The sequence below is a fragment of the Sorex fumeus genome, unplaced genomic scaffold (assembly GCF_029834395.1).
Source record: "Sorex fumeus unplaced genomic scaffold, SorFum_2.1 ptg000038l, whole genome shotgun sequence".
Lineage (NCBI taxonomy): Eukaryota > Metazoa > Chordata > Mammalia > Eulipotyphla > Soricidae > Sorex > Sorex fumeus.
The window spans coordinates 6615747-6640201 of NW_026606095.1; the positions used below are offsets into that span (position 1 = coordinate 6615747).

The following is a 24455-nucleotide window of genomic DNA, read 5'->3' on the forward strand; positions in this document are numbered from 1 at the left end:
GGAGAGTTAAGACTCAAACCCAGATCACCTGACACCATACACAACAAATTTTTCTTGAATTTTTAAACACACAGAATGCCAGTTCTAGTAACTACACAGAAGTATTCTGGAGATATTTTTTTTTTTTTTTTTGCTCAAAAGGGAACAAATGAAAAAGGAGAAAAAAAAATCTAATCCCAGTTAGGATAAAGCTATTTGTAACTAATCAAATACCTTTTATGTAGTGGGGGACAGGAACCTACACATAATCTTTGCATATGGTAAGATGTCTCTGCCAGAAAACAGGAACCACCGTCATTTTATTTACATTCAATCCCTGTCACTCACTGTCCTCCCGTTGTTCATCGATTTGCTCGAGCGGGCCCAGTAACGTCTCCATCATGAGACTTTGTTGTTACTGTGTTTGGCATATTGAATACGTCACGGGGAGCTTGCCAGGCTTTGCCATGAGGGCGAGATACTCTCGGTAGCTTGTCGGGCTCTCCGAGAGGGGCAGAGGAATCGAACTCAAGTGGGCCATGTTGGCTGCGTGCAAGGCAAACGCCCTACCGCTGTGCTATCGCTCCAGCCCTTTATTTACATTAATCTATGCAAACCCCCACTTAGGTCTTAGCTTTCAGTTACTATCCTACCAAATGAAGAGAGAGACTAGGTCTCTTTTGAGATCTAAAATTATATGCTGTGAGAACCCAAAAGGAGAGAGAGAGAACAAAAGGGAATGCCCTGCAACAGAGGCAGGGTGGGATAGGGGTGATGGGGGGTGGTGTTTCAGTAATAAAAAAATAAATAAATAGGAAAAAAAAAGAATGTCTGACAACCTTTAATCCAAGTTGGGGGGGAAGCTGATGGGAAGGATCCTCTTGGACAGCAGAGGAAGGAGAGGCAGCTAAGCATTTTCTGTGCCCTAGAAGCAACACAGTGAACGAGGAAGCCATGAAGCTCTAGCAGCAGAAACCAAGCCCAGTGCTTAGGAAAAGGCCAAGGTGGGCACTGGATATCAGCTTCCAGTGAAAGCAACTGAGTCCCAGTCCTTTCACTTATTTTATTTCCTCCTGCTTTCTCAGGGAGGGGAGCGCAGGGCAGGGAGGAAAGGAGAGGGAGGCAGAATAAGGAGAAAAGTTTCAAGTACACTTTTTCTCATAGGTGGGCGAGAAAACCTACGAGAGGGTCGGACTTCTTTGTCAAGACCCTGAATGAACGGTTTGATGCTCTTCATGTTCCTGGAGCAAGCAGACACCACTGGGCTACACTAGCACGCGACAGGGACAAATGGAGACATTATTGGCGCTTGCTTGAGCAAATCAGTGAGCCACGGGATGACAAGTGATACAAGTGATACACTTTTGATCCTGAAAAGTGTTACCGGGTCACGCTGTTACTGGTTTGCTGGGCTAAACTGTTGGGAAGTGAGGTGGTTGCTGGCTGTGAGGTTTCTGCTACTTTATCCATCACCTATCTCTCACAGGCTAGAATATCAAAGGCGTCTGGAAATTTTAAGTGTTATCTCATACTGATCATACCCTGAGGACTCATATTGTACAAGGGAACACAGAACTTTTTGGATCTGTGAGTTGTACTTTTCGGTAGCACTTCCCACGTTTGCTCATCCCAACAAGGGTCCGGGACCATCCCAACCCAGCAAGTACTCACATAGTTCTGCATCAGATCGGGGTGAGTTCGTTCAATACCGTCGTCCAGGATGGTGACCACAACATTCTTCCCAGTGTAGCCTCTTTTCCAGGCGCCTTCAATGTTCATGTCGGACTGGCAGGGGTGTGAATTGTCACTGCAGTGCTGAAGAGAGAAGAAGGAGAAGAGAATATTGCTGATGATTAAACAATGAGAAGACGGGAGAATCACAGAAATGTGAACGTCTGAGAGAGGGCGCAGTTCGGCATGATAACAAGGGAAAGCAGGTCAGAAATAAGAAAGACAAGTTAAACATAAATCCCGTCAGCCTTCTCTGACCGGTTCTAATTCAACAGATGCCTTGGAAAAACAGAAGAGTTTAGAAACCTAAGAAAGAGGACATGCCTTACTAGTAGAATAATGGACGTGTTGCTGTTAGTACAGACTGTATGAGTAATACATTAAAAGGCATTGTAGGGGCTGGAGGGATAGCATAGCGGGTAGGCGACCAGGGTTCAATTCCCAGCACCCCCCAAGCACCGCCAGGAGTAATTCCTGAGTGCAGAGCCAGGAGTAACCCCTGTGCATCGCCGGGTGTGACCCCAAAAAAGCAAAAAAAAAAGGCATTGTAGAATTTTATTTATAAATGAAAGCCAGGTAATTGATGAACCATATTCTTTTACAATTTTTGAACCAGATACCTAACCGCCAATCCAGCTCCAGTGAGATCTAACTCAAAGAGCTTTTGTACCAAGACAGCAAAGTGTGCTATTGTGAAAAACCCATGAGAGAGAAACCTAAGTTTCTTCACACTCTTTGAAGTAACTGATAGTGGCTTGTTATAGCATAATCTGGAGGGGCAGACCAACTCATTCAGCACACTTCCAGACAACAATGAAGAACAGTGTCCAGTCCAGAGAGGGACAATACACAGTGAAAGTTTGCATCGAGGGCCTCAAGGAACAGACTGTCGAGGTGCTCAGCGTAGCTTAGCAGTGAGTAGGAATTTCATTTCGCAATATCCATCTCTTTAACATGTCTGCCTGAGTTATGATGTTCTTTTCTAAGATCTGAAGACTCCAGAGAAACAAAGGAAAAGTGAGGTGCTATTACTGAAGCCACAGCAGCCTAAGCCTCCCCCCTCACCCCAATGTTCCCCCAGTCCTACTTTCTTTCAGCTACAGAAGTCTCATTCTAGCTAGAATCTGGACCTCTCCTCACCAAGTATTTCACACATGTAATCCTGCCAGGGTTCACTGATGCTTGTTCTGAACCTACTCTTGCCACCTGTAGTATGGTTTGTGATGTAAAGTGATGTTAATGGGGCCAAGAAGGGGCTGAGAGAGGAAGAGCTCAGGAAGTTGGTAACCAACAAATAGGATAACCTGCAGGAGTCCAAGAGCATTGCTTGATATTATAATTATGGAGATAAACCAGCTGTCTATGAAAAACATGTGTGTCAAAAGTGGAGCAATTAGACTTCTTTCTTCCATCCCTGCTTCTGTGAAATTGGTCTCTTTTTTTTTTTTTGGTGCTACCTTTTTTAATTTTCATCTGACGATATGATATTGGTGGAAGGAGAAATATTCTATATTTTCTCTGCATAATCTAAGATAAAAGGCTATGAAAATCTCAAATAAAAGTGACAAGATAACCAGATCCTGTAAATGAGAAATAGATCAGAGAACCCCACATTCTGAATGCAAAACTTGGATTTTGAAAACATATTACAAGTGGCCGGACTTTCAAACATGCTTCAAATTTAGTTGTCTCAAGGCATCCAGAGAGTAGAAAGTATAGAAAACAGAGACAACAGTTGATATTGACCAAAAAATGAGAAGTTCTTATTTCTATTACTGCTTAATTGAAACAGTCTTTGATGGGGCTCCATTTACATGAGGGTAACCAAAGCTACAAAAGGTACCAGAAAGCAAAAGAGACACAAATTAGCATGGCCTTTTTATATCCAGGCCATCATGTTGAGATCACTGTAGAGTTAGTCTGCTGCAATTGTTTTACTAATTGCAGATTTCATATTCAAATATATCAATCATAGATTTAGATCCAATTATCAAACACTGCAATTGTGTTATATCAGTAGACTGGAATTCACAAAAGGGTCTGATTAGAAATTTCAGAGTATTTAAAGCTGATGAAAATTTCATTATCTTCTCAGTATATGGAAGATTTCCTGAAAGAAGTTAATAGTACGTGGAATAAGGAAAAATAGGAGCTCCATATACCCACTGTATTCTACCTTATCATGTGAATATACTGATCATAGCGCTGAAAGTCAGTGTCATTTTTGTTACTTGGATGTCTTAACTGATGCTATATTGTTCCTAGATCCATTTTGCATCTTCTCCTTACCAGAATCTGCATCTGTTTAGTCCTCTGTCAGGTCCTTTCTGTTAATCCTGTTTAGGTTTTTTTAAACTAATCTAGGGAAAATCTAAAGTATTTATTACTATATATATGGGCTGGAGTGATAGCATAGTGGGTAGGGTGTTTGCTTTGCGTGCTGCCACCGACACGGCCAACAGGAGTTCAGTTCCTCCACCCCTCTCGGAGAGCCTGGCAGGCTACTGAGAGTAACTCACCCGCACAGCAAAGCCTGGCAAGCTCCTTGTGGTGTATTCGATATGCCAAACACAGTAACAAATCTCACAATGTTACTGGTGTTACTGGCCCTGCTTGAGCAAATCGATGAACAATGGGAGAAAAGTGACAGTGACAGTGATATATATGTGTGTGTGTGTGTGTGTGTGTGTGTGTGTGTGTGTGCGCGCGTGTGTGTATATACACATATATATAAATGAGCTTTTTTGTCAGATTTAAATCCTACTACTACACACATGCAAAAAATAATACTGTGGCCAAAACAAAGTGTCCAATTATTTAAAGAACAATTAGTCAGTCTGTACAATCTGTAGATGTTTTAGAAATTCCAAGGCATCCCGGTATGTTTTTTTGACTTTTGACTTTTTTTAAATTTTATTGAATCACCATGAGAGATAGTTACAAGCTGTCATTTGGGTTACAATCACACAATGATCAAACACCCATCCCTCCACCAGTGCACATTCTCCACCACCAAATCCCTGGTATACCCCCCTTTCCCACCCTCCCCTGCCTCCATGGCAGACATGATTCCCCATAATCTCTCTCTACTTTTGGGTATTATGGTTTGCAATACAGACCCTGGAGAGGTGTCCATGTTTGATCCTTTATGTTTTAGCACTAGCAAACAGAATAGCTGCTGAGGACTGGAGGAACGGGCAAACGGAGGCCTGCGGGCCACCTCATCTCTCCAGATGCATGACTTTGCCAAGTTACTTAATTTTTTTCTCCATGTGTTTTGAGATAAGATTACAGAACTCCATTTTTTAAGTTTTTGTGGATTCCCTACTGTGAATCTTCAAAGCCTATATTAACATGACGCCAGTTCCATCAGAGAACCTATATCCCTGCACCTCTGGCCTTTCCTTATTAATCCTCTCTCTCCTTCGGCCATCCTCAGTGCTACAGCCTGAGCCCACATATCTGTTTCAGCAGATCTTGTTCTGTTCCTGCACTTTGCTTCTCTCTAGTCCACATATGAACAAAGTCATTCAGTATTTTTGTCACTCTCCATGAACTTAGCATGATCTCTTCAGCACCATTCATGGTGTTGCTAAAGAAAGTATTTTATTTCTTCTCATAGCTGAGCAGTAGTCCACTGTGCTCTATACTACATGTTTGTTTGTTTTTTAATTTTATTGAATCACTGTGAGATAGTTATAAGCTTTCATGTTCGAGTTACAATCACACAATGATCAAACACCCATCTCTCCACCAGTGCACATTCCCTACCACCAATAATCTCCATTATACCTCCCCCCCTTCCCCACCCTCCCCCTGCCTCCATGGCAGACAATATTCCCCATACTCTCTCTCTACTTTCGGGCATTATGGTTTGCAATACAGACAATGAGAGGTCATCATGTTTGGTCCATTATCTGCTTTCAGCACATATCTTCCATCTCGACCAATTCCTCCAGCCATCAATTCTTAGTGATCCCTTCTCTATTCCAATTGCCTTCTTCTCTCCGCTCATGAGGCAGGCTTCCAGCTATGGAGCAATCCTCCTGGTCCTTGTGTCTATATCCTATATGTTTTGTACCAAATCGTCTGCTTTGAGGAATGTGGATGGTTTCCCTATCTTGGGTGGCTACCGTAAATAGCACAGCAATGCATACAGAAGTGCACAAGTCTTTCTGGATTAGTGTTTTGATGCTTTAGATCAATACCTAGTAAAGCAGAATTGCTTAATCACACATTAGATTCATTTTTAATATGTTGGGAGTTCGTCAAACTATTTTCCATGGATGCTAAATCAATTTACATTCGCACCATGAATCTATGAGAATTCGTATTTCTCCATATCCTGCCATGCTGTTCCTGGTCTTTATGATAAAAAGCTTCCCAAATTCTTCAAACCTATTTTCGGTTAAATACAAAGAACTGATTACTATCAAGATTAATTAACAAAGGTCAAGTCCATAACAAATGACAGCTGTTGCTACTGAAAGACCATCATAGAAGGATCAGTGGCCCTAAAAAATAGGGATTAAAAACTTTGGTTTACAAAGGGGGAGATGTATGACCACTATAATGAGGATTTGATTTTTTTCTCTCTTGTCCGGAGAGAGAAACATTTGAAAAGGCAGTTTATGTTTGAGAAGGAAAAAACAGCATAACCCAAATATTTTTCAGTTGCAGCTCAAGGTCCAGAAACCAGAGATGGAGGGAGGAGGAGAGAGAGCGTACAAATATTTTCTGGCACATTAGTCAAATGGCCTCCTATGAATCATTATGTTTTATTCTCATATTTACACAGGCATTCCTGCTCTTCAAACTGCATCTTCTATAATTCACAGCTACTGTAACTGTGACCTAGGATCATTTCTCAATTATAAATGTTCAAGGTTATGTCTTATAATACCAAGAAAATTTAAGAAAACAGTAATTAGGAAAATTAACTCCATAATGTATAGAATATGATCATAGAGAGGAAAATCAGAATAAATATAGCTTCTCAAATCCAACTCATAGCTCACGATCAAGTAAAAATTGAGGTAGTATCATCAACTGACCTCTGATAGAGGAGTAAAAGTAACACAATCAGCTAAGATAGTATTTATCAACAAATGATTCCAAATAAGCTAGATCCACATGCAAATATATAAGTCTAGACACAGATTTTACATGCTTCACAAATACTAACTCTAAATGGATCAAAGACCAAAATGGTAAGTGCAAATTAAAACTTCTAGAAGATAATACAGAAGAAAACCTAATGGTCATGCATGTGGTAATGACTTTGTAGAGCTATCATTAAAGGTATCACTCATGATGTACTTCACTAAAATTAATAACTTCTGCTATGTGGAAGCTATGCCAAGAAAGAGTCCAAAAACCAGAAACCAATGTTTGAAAAATATTAATTATTTTATCAAAATGTATGAAGAGCTCTTAACATTAATAAAAAAGAAAGCAACCTTATTTTTAAATGTGCCAAAATCTTAAATAGACATAAAATCAAATAGATTTAAAGATGGGAAATACATGCACACACACAAAAAAAAATCATCAGGGAGATGCAATTTAAAACAACAATGAGAAACTACTATTCATCTAATAGAATGGTCAAAATCCAAACACTGCTGTAACCAAAGGCTGGAATGAATCTGAAATAATAGGTAATCTTAATTGTACTGGTGATATTGCAACATGGAACAGCCAACTTTGAAAAACATCTTTAGAAGACAACTTTGTAAGATTTCTTACAAACCTAAACATACTCTTATCAAATGATCCAGCAATTTCACCAGTTGGCATTCACTCAAAGAAGTTAAAAACATATCCACACAAAAATTCACATGGATGTTTACAGCAGTAGTAATTATAATTACCAAAACTCAGGTACAACGCAAATGTCCTTCAGTAAGGAAATATACTGATTGCATAGGCAACCTCTAGAATATTATTCAGTAATAAGAAAAAATACAGCGTCAAGTCATGAGGACCAGATAAAAATTTTGAAGTGTATTACTGAGTAAAGAAGTCAACCTGGAAAGGTTAAATTTTACATGATTAAAGCTGTACGATATTCTGATATATGCAACATCATAGAGAAAATTAAAAGATGGGACTCTTAAATAGTATGGCAAGAAGTACTGACTGGTAGCAGACCTGAGTTCAATCCCCAGCACCTGATTTGGCCCCCTGAGCACCTCCAGGAGCAAGGGGAGAGGCAGGAGTAAGTCCTTAGCATATTTGGGTGTGCCCCCCCCCCACCAAACAAACAAAAATATGCAAACAAACAAGTAGGTGGTTGCAAGGTATTTAGAACAGGGGATTGAAAAGGCAGATGATGATTTTTAGGACATTATTCTGTTTGGTAATGATTTATACTTATCATTATACATTTACAGAGTATGGCCAAGTTAGTCAAATAAGAAGAGAGTTTAAGAAGAGTTTGAATTGGGGGCTGGAGCTATAGCACTGCGGGTAGGGCTTTTGCCTTGCATGCGGCCGATCCAGGTTCGATTCCCAGAATCCCATATGGTCCCCTGAGCACCGCCAGGAGTAATTCCTGAGTCAGAGCTAGGAGTAACCCCTGTGTATTGCCAGATGCTACCCAAAAAGAAAAAAAAAAAAGAAGAGTTTGAATTTACCTCCCCCCATGAGCACAACAACTACACACCAAAATTTGGGTCAATCTACAACAAAGCTGATTTCAATTTCCTGTTAGAAACATTTTAGAATTCTTCTAGTTACCTGCTTTATTCTGGGAAATTTTTGGTGGTTTGCAGTTTTCAAGGAATAGATGATTGCGTTAAGATTTTGAATTCTCATAAAAGTTCCTTGAGATCATTCTAATGTCTGGGTAGGTCTAGAATGAATGAGATCATGTGTTTCATTTCTGATAGTGAAAATCTCCCTCTCTCCACCCATTAGAGATTTATCAATTTCACTGATCTTTCAAAATTCTATTGGTTTCACTCTTTATTGTGCTGTCTGAAATTTTGTTTTCTGCTTTTAAATTTCTCCTGTTGCTCAGGCTGTTCTATTTTTCCCCAATTTCTTCTGATTTCTGAAACCCAGACACTGTCAAGTTTTCAAGTGGAATTTTTTACACTCTGTGCTGCAAGTGCCCTGCCCTCAGATCAGACACTATGAAATGGAAAGTTCACTATGTACCACTTTTTTGTCTAAGTCTTGACATCCTTCTAAAATTTGCCTGCATTTGCCTCCAATGACTTCAGGCCGGTATAATATCTGTTCTTAGTTTCTACATCATACAATTTAGTGCTGTTCTGCAAGAATGCTAATGCAATATGAGAACTTATTTCACAGTGGAAATGGCACTCAATTAAAACACAGAAACTATATAATAATACAGAATAACGATATGAATCTGGTTCTGTCTTCCTTATTGCTTCTTGTTCTCTATTTCCAGTTTACTCATAACCCACTACCTACACTGGCCTTTCATAAATATTTCAAACTACTTCTTTTCCAGGATCTTTTTTCTTTCTTTAGTTTATTTTTTTCACTTGTCTATTATTTCTAAACCTAACCCATCAACAGCATAGCTGTCAATTTTCAACAAATTATCAGTTTCATATGTCTAAAAAAGTTAAATCTTTAGGACCAGAGAGATAGTACAGTGGGAAGGGCACTTGCCTTGCACACGGCCAACCCAGATTCAATCCTGGCAACCTATATGGCCCCCCAAGTTCACCAGGAAAGATCTCTGAGCACAAAGCCAGTTGTGGCACAAAAACCTGACAACAAAAATAAAAACAATGACGTCTGTAAAACAATGAAGTGAGGTGGAGCAGTCAACACAGAATAGTGCAACGTTTTATCCACTTAATGTTTTGTTCAGTGGACAAAATATCTCTCATATATAAATCTAGGGTCCTCTTTGACACTTTGAAACCAAACACATTCTGAATTCCAAATTTTCAGTTCTCTAAAGATTTAACAAAGCAAAAACTATAAACTAAGAGGCAAGTCTTGTCTCATTGAATGAATGTCTACATGTCTTATCTTAATGTTCTGAGAACTGCATGCAGCTAGATTGCTTGAAGCTATTGCCCAAAAGTAAGCAGGGTCTCAAGTCTTTACTGGACATCTCTGAGACACAATGACCAAGCATATCTTTATATGAATAGCCCACAATAGCCGCCAAAGCTCTCAGCATTTGCAGACACCATTCTTAAATACTTCAATTTCAAAGCTTGGGTAAGGTCTTATAAATACAGGTCTGAAATCTTGTCTCTTGTCCTTACAGTTTCTTATTTCCTTCCATTTCACAACCCCGTGCAGTTCAGAGCGGGGCTCTGATCGACTACTTTTAGCCTTTCTAGCCCATCTTATGCTCCAGAAAAGAAGGAAGGAAGGAAGGAAGGAAGGAAGGAAGGAAGGAGGGAGGGAGGGAGGGAGGGAGGGAGGGAGGGAGGGAGGGAGGGAGAGAGGGAGGGAGGGAGGGAGTGAGGGAGGGAAAGAAAGAGAGAAAGAAAGAAAGAAAGAAAGAAAGAAAGAAAGAAAGAAAGAAAGAAAGAAAGAAAGAAAGTAGGGGGAGGGGGGAGTTAACAGGCATTTATTTCATTCTAGTCACCCCACTGGCCATGACTGTGTTCCTATGTTAAGTCTTTGACATCAAGGGGACAAATTGCGCACAAAAGTATGTAACAAAAGATATAAGAGGGGATGGCAGAGTGCGATGGGAACATGGAAGTCAGTCAGTCAGGGGCAGCGTGGGAAGGTTGAGAAGACTTCCTAGAGAAAATTATATTTAAACTGAGCCCCCAAATGCGAGTTGAGTAGCCAAAGGGCAAGTAAGAGAGGAAGAGGATGTTTATTTTTGGTAAGGGGATAGAGTAATCAAAGCAGGCCTGAGTGTTAAAGGAAGTGAAAGAAATGCAATACAGCTGGAGGACAGAGACTGGGCCGGTGGGGGAGAAGAGCAGAGACAAGATTGAAGAGGTGGACTTAGGGCCCAGACTGCAGGAGTTCTTGTAAGTCACAGTGGTGTTTTCTCAAAAATGCGAATGCTCTTGCAATCCCACATAAGACAATGTAAGGGTTTTAAGATACAGACTGAGATGAGCTGGATGTTTAAATGTACCTCACGTTTTATTTTAAGGAAAACTCTGGATTTTCTCCTCCTCTATTTAGGGCTGGAGCGATAGCACAGTGGGTAGGGCATTTGCCTTGCACGCGGCCGACCCGGGTTTGATTCCTCCATCCCTCTTGGAGAGCCCGGCAAGCTACCGAGAGTATCTCACCCACACGGCAAAGCCTGGCAAGCTCCTCGTGACATATTCGATATGCCAAACACAGTAACAAGTCTCAAAGTGGAGACATTACTGGTGCCTGCTCAAGCAAATCGATGAACAATGGGAGGACAGTGCTACAGTGCTATCCAGTGCCACTGTCACTTATGCTCAGGTGTCTCTAGGAAGAGGACATGAGGATGTCTCTCCTCGACATTAGCACAAGGGACAGCACGATGAACTTCAATCAACGTCCATCCACAAATCCCTCAGTCGCTCTCGAATCTGCCAACTTTCCACCTTCGCCACGGCCACACACTCATTTCAGTCTGCCATTATCTCTTCTTTCCCTGTGATCTATTCTCCAGGCAGTAGTAAAAGATCACTGTAACTGACAGCAGAATTGTTTAAAATACCCCCTTAATTCTAGTTTTCCTAACCACTTCAGTGACATCCCAATTACACTGGATGGTCAAAAGCTTCAGAGCCTCTCATGAAGCCATTTCCCAGACCTCTTAACATATATTACTCATCCCCACTCTCTTCCTCCACACTGTCTCTTCATGCCCCACTCTCATCTTGTGGCTTCATTTGCTCTTCTCTTGCTTAGAATGTTCTTCCTTCTCAAGTATCCACCTGGATTTCTCCTCATATGCTTAAACCTCCCGAGACAGTTTGTCTTGAACTCTGAACCATGAACTAGTCTTCCATATTACTACCTAGTACTAATGCTGATTTCCTTTGCTTCATTCCATTCACAGCTACTGTATTTTGTTTCAACTCCCACACCCAACTGCAAAATCCATAAAGGGAGTTGCTTTGGTTCCTTTCTGAATCAACTGTTCTAACACAAAGTGAAAGCTTAATAATTAGAAGCCAATTCAATAAACAGAACTTCGGAAAAATCTCTCTGGACCCTACAGAAAATAAGGGAAAGCATTTTAATAATTAGTTGGGAAGCAGTTTTAGTAATAAAGCAATACTTGTGGTCTAGATTAGTTGGAACAGCAGAAAACACAGTACTTGAAAGATAGTATGCATTCTAAATATACATTAATGACAATGAATGAGTATGGAGTGAGACAAAAATGGGGCAGAAGAATCAAGAATAATTAATAGATGTCTTGGGCTACACAGCAAAGGATCACTTACAGAATCAAAAAAAAGGGAAAATTTAGCTGGAGAATAAAAACACTAATTTTAATTTTGGAAATATGGAAATTGACTTCCAAGTTGCTCCAAAACCTATCCATAAACATATACTGTCTGTGCTATTTGTTGTCCAAAATTAAAAAAAGTTAAAAATTTAAAAAAAAAGCCCCAGGATTAGCAATTATATTGTTGGTTCCAGCAATATTCAGGGTCATTATGACAGGTCTGATGAGCGTTGGCATCAGACGTTTGGACAAACTGGTAGGCTACCGAATGTAACCTGTCCACATGGCAGAGTCTGGCAAACTCCCCGTGGCGTACCCAATATGCCAAATACCAGTAACAATGATGGGTCTCATTCTCCTAACTCTGAAAGAGCCTTGAATATCCTCAGGGCTAGGATGAACGAGACATTACTGGGGCCTGCTCGAGGCAATCGATGAATAACAGGATGGTCATGATCGTGATCGTGATTATGACAGGTGACTGACGAAGAATTCAAACATGGGTGCAATTCTCCACAATTCTCCAACACTTCAAATATGTATAATACTTATAATTCCTCCCATCAAACACTGAGATATTTTATATGTCTTTTACTGTGGACTTGCCTGGAGACTGGCATTGGCTAAAAGTATGTAGCAGGAGATACACAGAGTCTCAGGTCTAAGACCCTCCGCCCCACCCCTACCCCCTGCACCATAATTTCATTCACAATCCTCTTGGATGCCATATGAACAAGCCATGGTCCCCTATAGAACAGATGGCAGTTACAACCCAGAATAGCTCATACATATATTAGCAATCTTAAAAGAAAGCAGAAGAATCACCCAGGTGAGCTTAGCCCAATTTGTGAATATATACAATTATAATTTTAAGATCTATCTTTTGTTGTTTATTTGTGTGGGGCCACACCTAGTAGTACTCAGGGCTTACTCCTAGCTCTGTGCTTAGAAATAACCCTTGGAACAGCTCAGGGGACCACATGTGGTGTTATGAATCTAACCCAAGTAAGACATGTGTAAGACAAACATCTTACCTTCTATATGTTCCTAAGTGCTGTTATTTTAAGTCACTGATCCTTATATGTAGTTTAAGAAACAGCGAAAGTGAACCAACCTATGAAATTATCAGTCTAAAGAAGGAAAATGAATGAAAGAGACAAAAACATTAGTGTTCCCTGAAAAAGCTTACATAAAAGAGAAGTGCCGGCTGCATAATTTCATGAGTATTCTGAATAGTACAGGTATTTTAAGTCTAATTCTAAGGTCCACGTGCATTCATTCCACCTTCCCTTCATGGGAAGTCAAGTGTTTTTCTGCTCAGTCACTTAGCATTCATGATACCAGAAATCTCTGGTTATGGAGGAAGACTATCTTCCCAATGGAATTAGAAGACAGTTGGATAACTAGACCTGTATTCTATATCATCATAATCTATAGACTTTAGAGTGAAAACATTCAATGATTAGTGAACTGCTACTTAGTAGAGAGAATACTAAGAAGGGAAATAAATTTTGAAACAGAAAAAAAAGTTTTACACGGTTGAGACATTGATTAATTTCAGATAACTGAAAATACTCAAGTAAAATCATGACATCCTTCATTTCTCTACCCTGCCTCACAACAGGGTATCTACTTAACTTTACCAAGGGAAAGATTAACAAAATAACACAAAAAGTGCAGGGACTAAAGTTTTTAGAAGGAATTATGTCAGAAAAAAAGAAAAACATTTCTTGCAGTGCTGAGTCCCTCATATATCACGGTCCTCCCGTTGTTCATTGATTTGCTCGAGCGGGCCCAGTAATGTCTCCATCATGAGACTTGTTGTTACTGTGTTTGGCATATCGAATACGTCACGGGGAGCTTGCCAGGCTCTGCCGTGCGGGCGAGATACTCTCGGTAGTTTGCCGGGCTCTCCGAGAGGGGCGGAGGAATCGAACTTGGGTCAGCCACTCCTAGTAAAAGAAAAGATACAACACTAACAAGTGAGCTCGTATTTGTTTGCAGATCTGGCAGATTTCTCCTAGATGCTCAGGAGCACCAAGACGGGTTTCCTATGGAACAATTTCCTGTAAGAATGGAAGTAGGCACTTCTGGCCTCTTTTGGTTTTTATTCAATGATTCAATACAGATTTTGTCTTCCCTTCTATGTCATTCAGTAAGTTCTTCCATGAGCTGAGGATAAACTCAGTTTTATCAAGTGAATTCCACCTGGCTGACCATCAATCAGGAAGTTGATATTCTTTACTAACTGTGCAATTAGTAAGATGGATTTGCTTACCCATGATATCTCAATGAAATATTTTTTTTGAACTGCCGGTAATACCAAGAAAAAGTGTCTGCGTTGAAGCTTATAAATTTTAAGAACGACCAACTGAGCTCCATTATTTTAAAATTGTGTGAAGAGGGGTCGGAGTTGTAATACGGTGGTCATGGCACTTGCCTTGGACACAGCAGACCCAGGCTTGATCCCCAGCTTCCCACTTGGCCCCCTGGTCCCCCGCCAGGAGTGACTCCTCAGTGCAGAGACAGGAGTAAGCCTTGAGCATGGACAAGTATGGCCCCAAATCACAAAAAATTAAATTAAAATAAATTTAAAAACAAATAGCTAATATTGTGTGAACAGTAGCAAAGAGCAAATGCAAATTGCAAATCAAATCAAATTAAAATTTGATCAAAATGCAAAATTTGCTTTATGCTATTTACAAATAAAAGACTCATTCACAGAACTGCTCTGTACCCCCTTAGTCTCTCAGGAAAAATCTGGCTAAAAGATTCCCATCTCTTTTTCACCTTGATTACACAGCAGTAAATCAAGAGATTAGAGGACATTTCCCTTTTTCGAAAAAATTCATAGGGTCTGGGCCAGATCAATAGGACAGTGGATAAGGTGCACGCATTGCATGCCGCAGACCCAAGTTTTATTCCCAATACCCCATAGGACCCCCTGAACCCAGCAGGATGATCAGTGAGGGCAGAGCCAGGAAAAACATCCTAAGCATAGTCAGCTGCACCCCCCCCCCACACACACACACACCAAGTAAATAAAACAGAATCAATTGGGCCAGAGAGATAGTCCAGATGTTACGGTGCTTGTGCTCTCTGTTGCTGATCCCATTTTGAACCCCGGCACCACACAAGTCCCCAGAGTGCTGCCAGGAGTGACTCCTGAGCACAGTGCCAGTTTCTAAGCACTGTAATGTAGTTTGGGGCACAAATCCCACCCCCACCCCACCCCCCCAAAAAAGAAAACCACAAGATTCAGTGCTAATCTAAGAACACGATCCAAGCTATTAGAAGTAAAATTTTTAAAGTACTTTACTTTTTATCAAAGAAGGCAAAATGGGGAGGAGGAAGGAACTGAGCTCATTTGCAGAGAGACGCTGGCATGGGTTTCAAGTTGGAACACTGAATGTCTGAGATTGTTATCAAATAGTTTTGTGATTTATGGAGAATGAAATAATTGAAATATATACAAAAACCTAAAGATAAAAAGTAAGCAGTATATATTACAATTTTTACAAACATAACCAACTGGTTTCTGACAATTTCCGTGTACAATGGTTATCACAGTCACCTCATACACATAACCAATCTGTTCCAAAATTCAATTGCATCTTCTTTTAAAGTCACAAAACAAATTTTAAGAAAAAACTATTGAAAATTCATTTTTCTAATACTGAACACATTTAAGGTCAGAAAGGAAGACTTTAGAGCAAAAGAAAAATGCACTGCCATTGAGGTAGGGTGGGGGATGGGGGATGGAGGGATGGGAGGGCTACTAGGTTCGTTGGTGGTGGAGAATGGGCTCTGGTGGAGGGATGGGTATTCAATCATTGTATAACTGAAACCCAAACACGAAAGTTTGAAAGTCTACAACTGTACCTCATGGTGTCTCACTAATTAAAAAAAAAGGAAGCCTTTGACGTCAGTTAAAAAGCACTGAGTTGAACCTTACAATATCTTGTTTATGCATGTATATTATTTCATAAATGGCAATGTTTCTAGGAAACATCACGAAATGGGCAACTGTTTTACTAGTGACAAAAGAATCCCCTTTTTCTTTCCAGTTAAAAATATAATAAAGGATCCAGGGATGTTGAGAGCATTCTCTGAATGTGAGAGGCACTGAGTTTCACCCCTGGTGCTACAGAAGTACAAAATAAGATAAAATCATAGCAAGAATTATGATTATGCAGTGTATTTGAAAATGAATAAAGAAAGGAGATAAGCATACATCAGGCCCTTGCAAGCCCTTAATCAGACTTTGACGGCATAATCATTTTCTTAATGGGTAGATAGATAGATAGATGAAGGCATGACAAATTGATGGACAAAAAATTAACAGAGAAGTATACAAATGAAAAGCACCGGCAAGCTACTTTTAAGACCTATGACAAAAGTCCTATAAAAACTTCTTTCCAGTTTTCTCACCTTTATTAATGAATGTGACACTTTTTCGGGGGCTGACAGAAATTCTGAGCATTAAATGCCATTTTTACTACATCAATACAATACACTACATCAATAGATATTACACTAAAAATGATATTTAATCAAGAACAAGTATGTGTAAGAGAAGAAACAGAGAAGTGAAGGAGGAAGAGAGGATCAAATCCAAGTGACAATGGTGCAATTCATATTTAAGTGATGCCCATAACTCTTATATAGTTCTACTTCCAGAATGAAATACTAGTGAACAAAATACTAGTGAACTTTCTTAACAATACAAAAGAACAACAATACAGAAGAACAATTTGTATGTTAAAGAGAAGCAAAACTTTGGCCTTAGGTATTAATGGTGTTTCCTATATTTTATTCTTGTCAAAAAAAGGTGGAGGGATGGGTATTTGATCATTGTACAATAGAAACCAAAGCACAAAATTTGTAAGTCAAAAAAAAATTCCTATTATGGTAGATATCCTTAAAGGACAAAATAAAAGGATGTTGATAGGTGGAACGATGTATAAAAATTAATGGGATGAATTTGGTCTTAAATATTTATGGTTTTCCTTTAATTTTTGTCAAAAATAAATAAATAAACCATTATATAAAGTAGATACCCTTAAAGGACAAAACAAGATGTGGGTGGGTAGGCTGGAATGATCTATAAAACTTAATGGGATGTAACATTTCAAATAACATTTTCAAATGTTAAACTTGGCTTCTCTCTGGATATATAAAATAACTGACTTAACTTTCTGAAAATTATGAGTGTACTAGAGCTTTGCCACTTCCCAAATACACTTGGGTCAACAAGAAACGTATAATTGTGGTGCAGAAACTCTGAAAAGGACAAAATAATGATCAATCTCTTAAAATTCTCATATTTAAAATTAAGCAATTAAGGTTGGAGAAATAGCACAGGGACTAAGACACTTGCTTTGCACGTGGCCAACTCGTTACACCACAGATGGCTCCCCAGAGCAGAGCCAAGAGTAAGCTCAGAGCACTGTCGGGTGTGGCCCAAAAAAATTTAAGCAAAGAATCAGAGATAGACCAACCAAAGCCCACACACTGTCATAATGAGTTACAGACAAAATCTGAATTCACTTTTGCTTTCTTGTCAACACACTAGACTTCGACAGTCACAAATCTCTTCTCTTTATGAGTAACATAAATTGTTTAAGTATAACCTATACTTTTAAGTTTTTATATAACTAAAGGGGCTGGAGCGATAGCACAGCAGGTAGGGCGTTTGCCTGTATGTAGCCAACCCGGGTTCTATTCCTTCACCCCTCTCAGAGAGCCCTGCAAGCTACCGAAAGTATCTTGCCTGCATGGCAAAGCTTGGCAAGCTCCCCGTGATGTATTCGATATGCCAAAAACAGCAACAACAAGTCTCACAATTTGTTGTGAGATGTTACTGGTGCCCTCTTGAGCAAATCGATGAACAACGGGAAGACAGTGCTACAGTATATAACCAAAGAATAAATCTGCTCTACATTAGGAATAAAAATGGTTAGCAATTTGGGGGGAAAAGTATCAATAAATGCTCTTTATGTTGTCTACTTTTTCCCTTTTTTTTCTAAACAATATAAACCAACTACTCCAAAATATAGACATTAAGGACGATGATTGTTTCGGTTCATTTCATTATAGATTCAAGACAGTCAGATGGAGCATTCTTACTCTGGCCTTTCCAGGCAGAGATTACTTCAGAAATAGACAGATTTATGTCTGCCAAGCCTGGAGGTTACTAAAACTGACATGAAAATTTAAGATGCTTCTTATTAATATAAATAGGTCACATAAGCTTAATGGGTAAAAATTAATACATATTTGACCCAATTGAGTTCTCTGCAAGCCCCTCTGAAAAACACACTTCTTATCTATTACATAACTATTTTATCTCATACTAACTAAAGGAAAGTAGTTACATTAACCATTTTCCGGTATGATAAATGTCAGAGCATTTCAGTAATTCACTTGTGTTTTATTGGTTTCTTTAGCTTTCCAGCCTAGACTAATCAAATGGTTATTTTTAAGATGCAGAGTTCACATCAGGCAATGAGTAAACACATGGTCTGAGCTTCACAACCTTTACATTCAAGTTGGCGTACAGAGGTAATAGACGAGAGATTAGGCAAACAATATAATTAGAGGTATAGTAACGTTATGAACGAAATAAAAATGAGAAATTGGAAAACATCAAGGGAAATGTGTTATTAAGTTTATATGCTGGGTACTCTACAATTTTGCTACCACTGACTGCCCTTTATTAACTGTCGGTAGGAACTTCCTTTGGAAAGGGGATCTCTAGAGTTAGCAGGCCACAGCCTCCGCCTCTGAAGAGCAAGTTCCGCACCTATCACCGTTTAAAATTTTTAAAATATTTTCCACACATTTCAAATAGAAATTTAAAAACATTTCCTGAGACAAAACCTTAGAGCAATAAAAACTACGATATGTGCTATTACAGTGATGCATAAAGAAAAATAAATCTATTCATTCTGCAAAGCAAAACATACCATGAGGAAAATCAATTCAGATAGCCACTAAAAAGTCTGCTTTACTAATGTTCCTTCTACGCTGAGTATAAAATAACTGAATCTACCTGACATCTTTGCTTCCACTGTCTACTTGAAGAAGCTAGTATGAAATATACACAAAATTTTTCAAAGGAAAAAATATTTTTCTTGGACAGGCCAATAATATGTCTCTTTCTTCTGTGGCAAGTAGAGCTTTGAAAAGATAAAGAATTTCATAATCCATTTAATTAGCTACTCAATAAAGGAAACTACAGAGAAGATTGCTTCTTCGACCTGTGAGATTCTCTCTGGACCCTGAATATAATGAGCAAGAAAAACAAAGTCATTTTTACCCTACACTAGCGAGTGTAATTGCAAATGTTTTTCTTATTAATAAAAAAATGTCAAATCCTTTCAAGAATCTAAGCAGGCCATTTGCCTTGGTAGCATCTTGCGGAATTTCTTTTGTTAGACAAAAATAATCCAAGAAAAACAACTGTACAAATAGGGTAGTACTTTTTTTTTTTTACCTACAGGATCTGAACATAGAACCTTTTCTGGAGTAAATCATAATGGCACAATCAGAGTGAATTCGAACACTACACTTATAACCCATGTCACATTCGAGTCCATGCATTCATGAAAGGAGTAAGGTTAACACGTTTCCCAAAGCCACGGTAACCAGGGACAACGTAAATATTTTCAAACTTGTTTGTCCAAAAACTTTGTTATCTTTCCTATGTACCCAATTTGCAAACAAAGATGTGGCAATATAAAAACTTTACAAAAATGGCCCAAAACTTCTCCATGTCTGTGACACACTTTCACTTTTCTGTGTGGAGTTGCGGTTGAAGGGCTCTCACACGGCTGCTTGGCCAACAGAGCAGAAAAATCTACTCTTAGAAATAGCAATACTCCTACATTGAAAAAAAAAAAGAAAAGAAAAAGCCACTCTTTCTGGTTTCATCTGCAACCATCTCTTTTCAGTGGCAGGGAACAAAGGAGATAGGGAAGAAAAAAAGCAACAGATTCCTATAACCAAAAAAGAAACAAACAGAAAGACTTCCCTTCAGATGAAGGTTTCAGCCCTTACCCCTAGTTTATAAGAAGGAGAACACCAAGTTAGGGGAGGAGTGTGTTCTGGCGGGGGGTGAGAAGGAGTACTGGAGAAGCCATAAGAACACTGGTAGTGTTTTGGACACCTTGGTGGTATAGACAAAACTGTACATTTAAAAAAAAAAGTTAAGTGGAGACTGGGGAGATAGTATAGCAAGGAAGACTGCTACACTATACCTTCAACTACTGAATTGAATCCCATGCACCTCACAGGGTCCCCTGAACCCAGCTAGGAGGGATACCTAAGCACAGAGTCAGGAGTAATCACTGAGCACAGGCAGGTGTAATCACCCCCCTTACAAAACCAAAACACAAGAAACAATCCCATAAGGGTCAACATTATCAAAGCACAATTGATCTAAGGCATAAGAATATTTTTTTTGGGGGGGGGTCACACCCAGCAATGCTCAGGGATGATTCCTGGCTCTGCATCCAGAAATATACAGTGGTTACTCCTGGCTTTGTACTCAGGAATTACTCCTGGCGGTGCTTGGGGGACCATATGAGATGCCAGGGATCGAACCCAGGTCAGCCACGTACAAGGCAAATGCTCTACCTGCTGTGCTATCGCTCCGGCCCTAAGGTATAAGAATTTTTTAAGTGAATTTGTTAAGAGAGCAAGGTAGGCTTGTAGGTGGGGAACCTTGGCACACTGCTGGGGGTGCTGACATGGGTGGAGAGGGAGAGTTGGAACGATCTTTGTCTGAAACTCTGTTATTAACAGGATTGTAAATTATGGTTCCTCAAAAAAGAAAAGAAGACAAAGACAAAAATATGGGTTTAGGGACAGGGATGGAGCATTTCCCATGCATGGATTTGATCTATATATCTAGCGAGGAATTTATCATATTTTGAATACTGTCAACTACAAGCTAATGGGAGCTAGAAAGGACATTTGATTATCACTCAGAAAAATAGAAAGTAGTGATTCCAACTATGACCAGCAGCATAAAATTACCAGCAAGAAACTTGATTGCCACAAGGGAAAGGGGTAAGGGTGGGGGGTCTCAGTTAAGATAGAGAAGGTACCACTATGACAATGATAATTGGAAATGATAACTCTGGACCGGAACTGAGATTGAAAGGAGGTAAAGGAATATACATGATAATCTTTCAGTACTTGTCTGCAAATCCCAATGTCCAAAATGGGAGGAGGGAGGGAGGGGGAAGAGAGGGAGAGAGAGAGAGAGAGAGAGGAGAGACAGAGGGGGAGAGAGAGAGAGAGAGAGAGAGAGAGAGAGAGAGAGAGAGAGAGAGAGAGTGAAGAGGGACAAGTGCCTGCCACAGAGGCAGGCTGGGTGGCACTGGTGAAGGGACAGATGTTGGAACATTATATGACCGAAACCCAATCATGAACAACTTTATATCTGTTCATCTGCGATTTAATTAAAAAATTAAAATTATAAAATAAAAATTAAAAAGGAAACTAGATTCTTCAGTTTCTCAGCTGCAATGCTCAGCTGATATTCTTTCTCTAAACATGTCGCCTGGTAGCATCAGAATGGCCAGGGCTCCCCCCACCCACATGCACTCCTCACCCTCACACATCCCTCAGGAGAGAAGGCGAAAAAGAGAACTTCAACAAGTTTGGCCACACAAAAGAAAGCAGCACCTCATAGCATACCCCCTAGTAGAAGCTTACCTGAAAGACTTTTACTCAAAAAATTATTATCCTTCTAAAATCCAAAGTTAACTGGGTATCTTCTATCTTTCTAAGCAAAATCAGCCAATTCTTAGGACCACCAGTCAACAGGAAATGAATGAGAAATGATAAAAAATTGTCTGCTATTGAATGCAACAACGTCTCTGGGTTTAATTACTGATATCTAGGCTTCTTGGAGAATTCTGTAGCAGGAATTCAATCTACAGCAGAAATGCAAGGACATAAAATTATGATGTTCCCATGTTCCCATCCAGGGTAGGCTCTTTGTGAACCTGTTCCAGTGGAATAATGAAAGGCATCTGGCTCCCAATTTTTCTGTGCTTCTCTCAAAAGAGCAAAACACAGAGATATGTCGAGGGGAATGTGTCAAGACACTGATGACACAGAGCCTCCATGTATAAGCTGAAAGAGAACTAAAGTGAACCTTAAGTTATACAGAAGCACTTAATAGCACTGTCCTCCCATGGTTCATCGATTTGCTTAAGCAGGCACCAGTAACGTCTCCATTGTGAGATTTGTTGGTACTGTTTTTGGCATATCAAATATACCACGGGGGGGGGGGGGTTACCGGGCTCTGCCGTGCGGGCAGGATACTTTCGGCAGCTTGCCAGACTCTCCGAGAGAGGCAGAGGAATCGAACCCAAGTTGGCAGCGCGCAAGGCAAATGCCCTACCAGCTGTACTATCGCTCCAGCCCAAGTTATACAAACGGAGAAAATAATACTCAAGCCCGTCAGAACCAGCTCTGGAGAACGTTGCTAAGCAGGAGACTAAGCAGAGAAAGATGAAAGTGCAAAATCCTTGGGAGGGTGCAGGTGGGGTGGGGAGCATGCAGAGCAAGTGCAGAAGAGGAACTTGCATCCTTGGTAGAGAAAAAGAGAACATAACAGGGCAGAGAGGACAGAGCTCCTCCAGCAGACAAGGAGCCATCGCAATGGGGGACTTGTAGAAGACTGGATGAGGGAGATGAAAAGCTGAAGTGAAAAGGAGGAAAAAAGAAAAGGAAGATCACAAAATCAGAGATCAACTTCCCACCCCTACTCCCTCTAAAGTCACTGATACCAACCAATCACCACCATAGAGGGTGCCAGGCGCCGACCCAGAGCTGGCCACGTGCAGTGAGGAGCAGAGGCCTGACCACTGTACTGGAGCTCTGGCATCAAGGCTAATTAATGATGCCTGCATGCGCTAGAGGACTTAGAGTCATCCAAACTGCCAACTCCTTTTACACCCCAGCATTACAAAACATTGAAAATAAATGGTAGACATCTAGTCCATGCTTGGATTAAAAGCAAGGTGATTGTGGTGGTGGAACTGGTGTTGGAATACTGAATGTCTGTAACATACCATCATAAACAACTCTGTAAACCATTGTTTAAGTAAAGTGTGTGTGGTGGGGGGGCACCCACAAATTTATAAACAGGAAAAACAGAGACCAATAGAAAACTAAAAATAATCCAGATGACAGAAATTTGGCTGACTCAGGTTTGATCCCTGGAATCCCATATGGTCCTCTGGGCATCACTCGGAGTAATTCCTGAGTACAGAGTCAGGAGTAAACCCTGAGCACTGCCGGGTATGGCCAGGGGGGAAAAAATGAAAAATGAGAAGAAAAGTGTACTACAACACCTGGAACTAAATGAAACACACCTTAGAATCCATAAATATCATATGGCATGAATCAAAACATTCAAGGGCTGAGACATACACAACTAGAGTTTGCTAGTAAACTGTTTACTAGTAAACTCTAGAAATAAACTGAAGATTAAATTATATTAGAAATAGAAACTAAATTATAAGGTATACAAAACAGAATTGATTCCACTGAAACTAGAAACAAGAATATGGAAAAGAGGTATAACTATAAAGAAAAAAAAGGGAAAAATATAATAGAGGTAAACAGTCAAGAGCAAGTCATTGATAAATAAAATGAACAAAGAAAATCCATTATATTTATAATTGTCTAAGTTTTAAGTATCCTTTTTTTTTGGGGGGGGGGTGGTCATACCCGAGGAGCTCAGGGATCTGCACCTAAAAATCACTCCTGGCAGGGCTCAGGGGACTATGTGGGATGCTAGGGATGGAACCAATACAGGCCATGTGCAACACAAGTGCCCTACCTGCTGTCCTATAGCTCTGGCTCTGGCATTTTAAAGAATAAATTTTCCTAGTTTTCTAGGATATCACTCCCTGCTCCTCCCTCCCCGCCCCTCCCCACTTCCACCAAATAATAAAAGATCTACTTGCCAGGGAGGAAAAATCAACAAGCTCTCCTTCAGGTATCAAGGCTAAAGAAAATACTTTAGCAGACTATGAACTGAGGATGCTGAATTTATAAGCCCTTCTGAATGTCCAGATGATGACCAACTTCATCCCACCAGGCTACAAGTCATGACTGAGCTGATGGTGAGTGTGACATGTATGTAATCCTTAAGTCTAAGGATGAAAGCAATGGGAGGAACAAGTAGAGAAGCTGATAGAGTACAGACTCTGTGCCCTCAAACAGCAAAACAAATGCACTCAAAATGGGAGGAGGAAAAACAAAATGGGATTTGTAAAATAGTAAGACTGCATAAAGATGGGTAGATGTGACC

General features: G+C 40.0%; 1 protein-coding gene across 1 annotated transcript in view; it reads right to left on the reverse strand.

Moving 5' to 3' along the window:
* The window catches only part of PCSK5 (proprotein convertase subtilisin/kexin type 5), a 482296-nt gene that overhangs the window by 338023 nt on the left and 119818 nt on the right, over nucleotides 1-24455 (reverse strand). The window contains exon 4 of the mRNA XM_056118773.1: nucleotides 1651-1794. Coding sequence (XP_055974748.1) covers nucleotides 1651-1794 — 144 coding nt within the window. The remainder of the gene's footprint in view (nucleotides 1-1650; nucleotides 1795-24455) is intronic.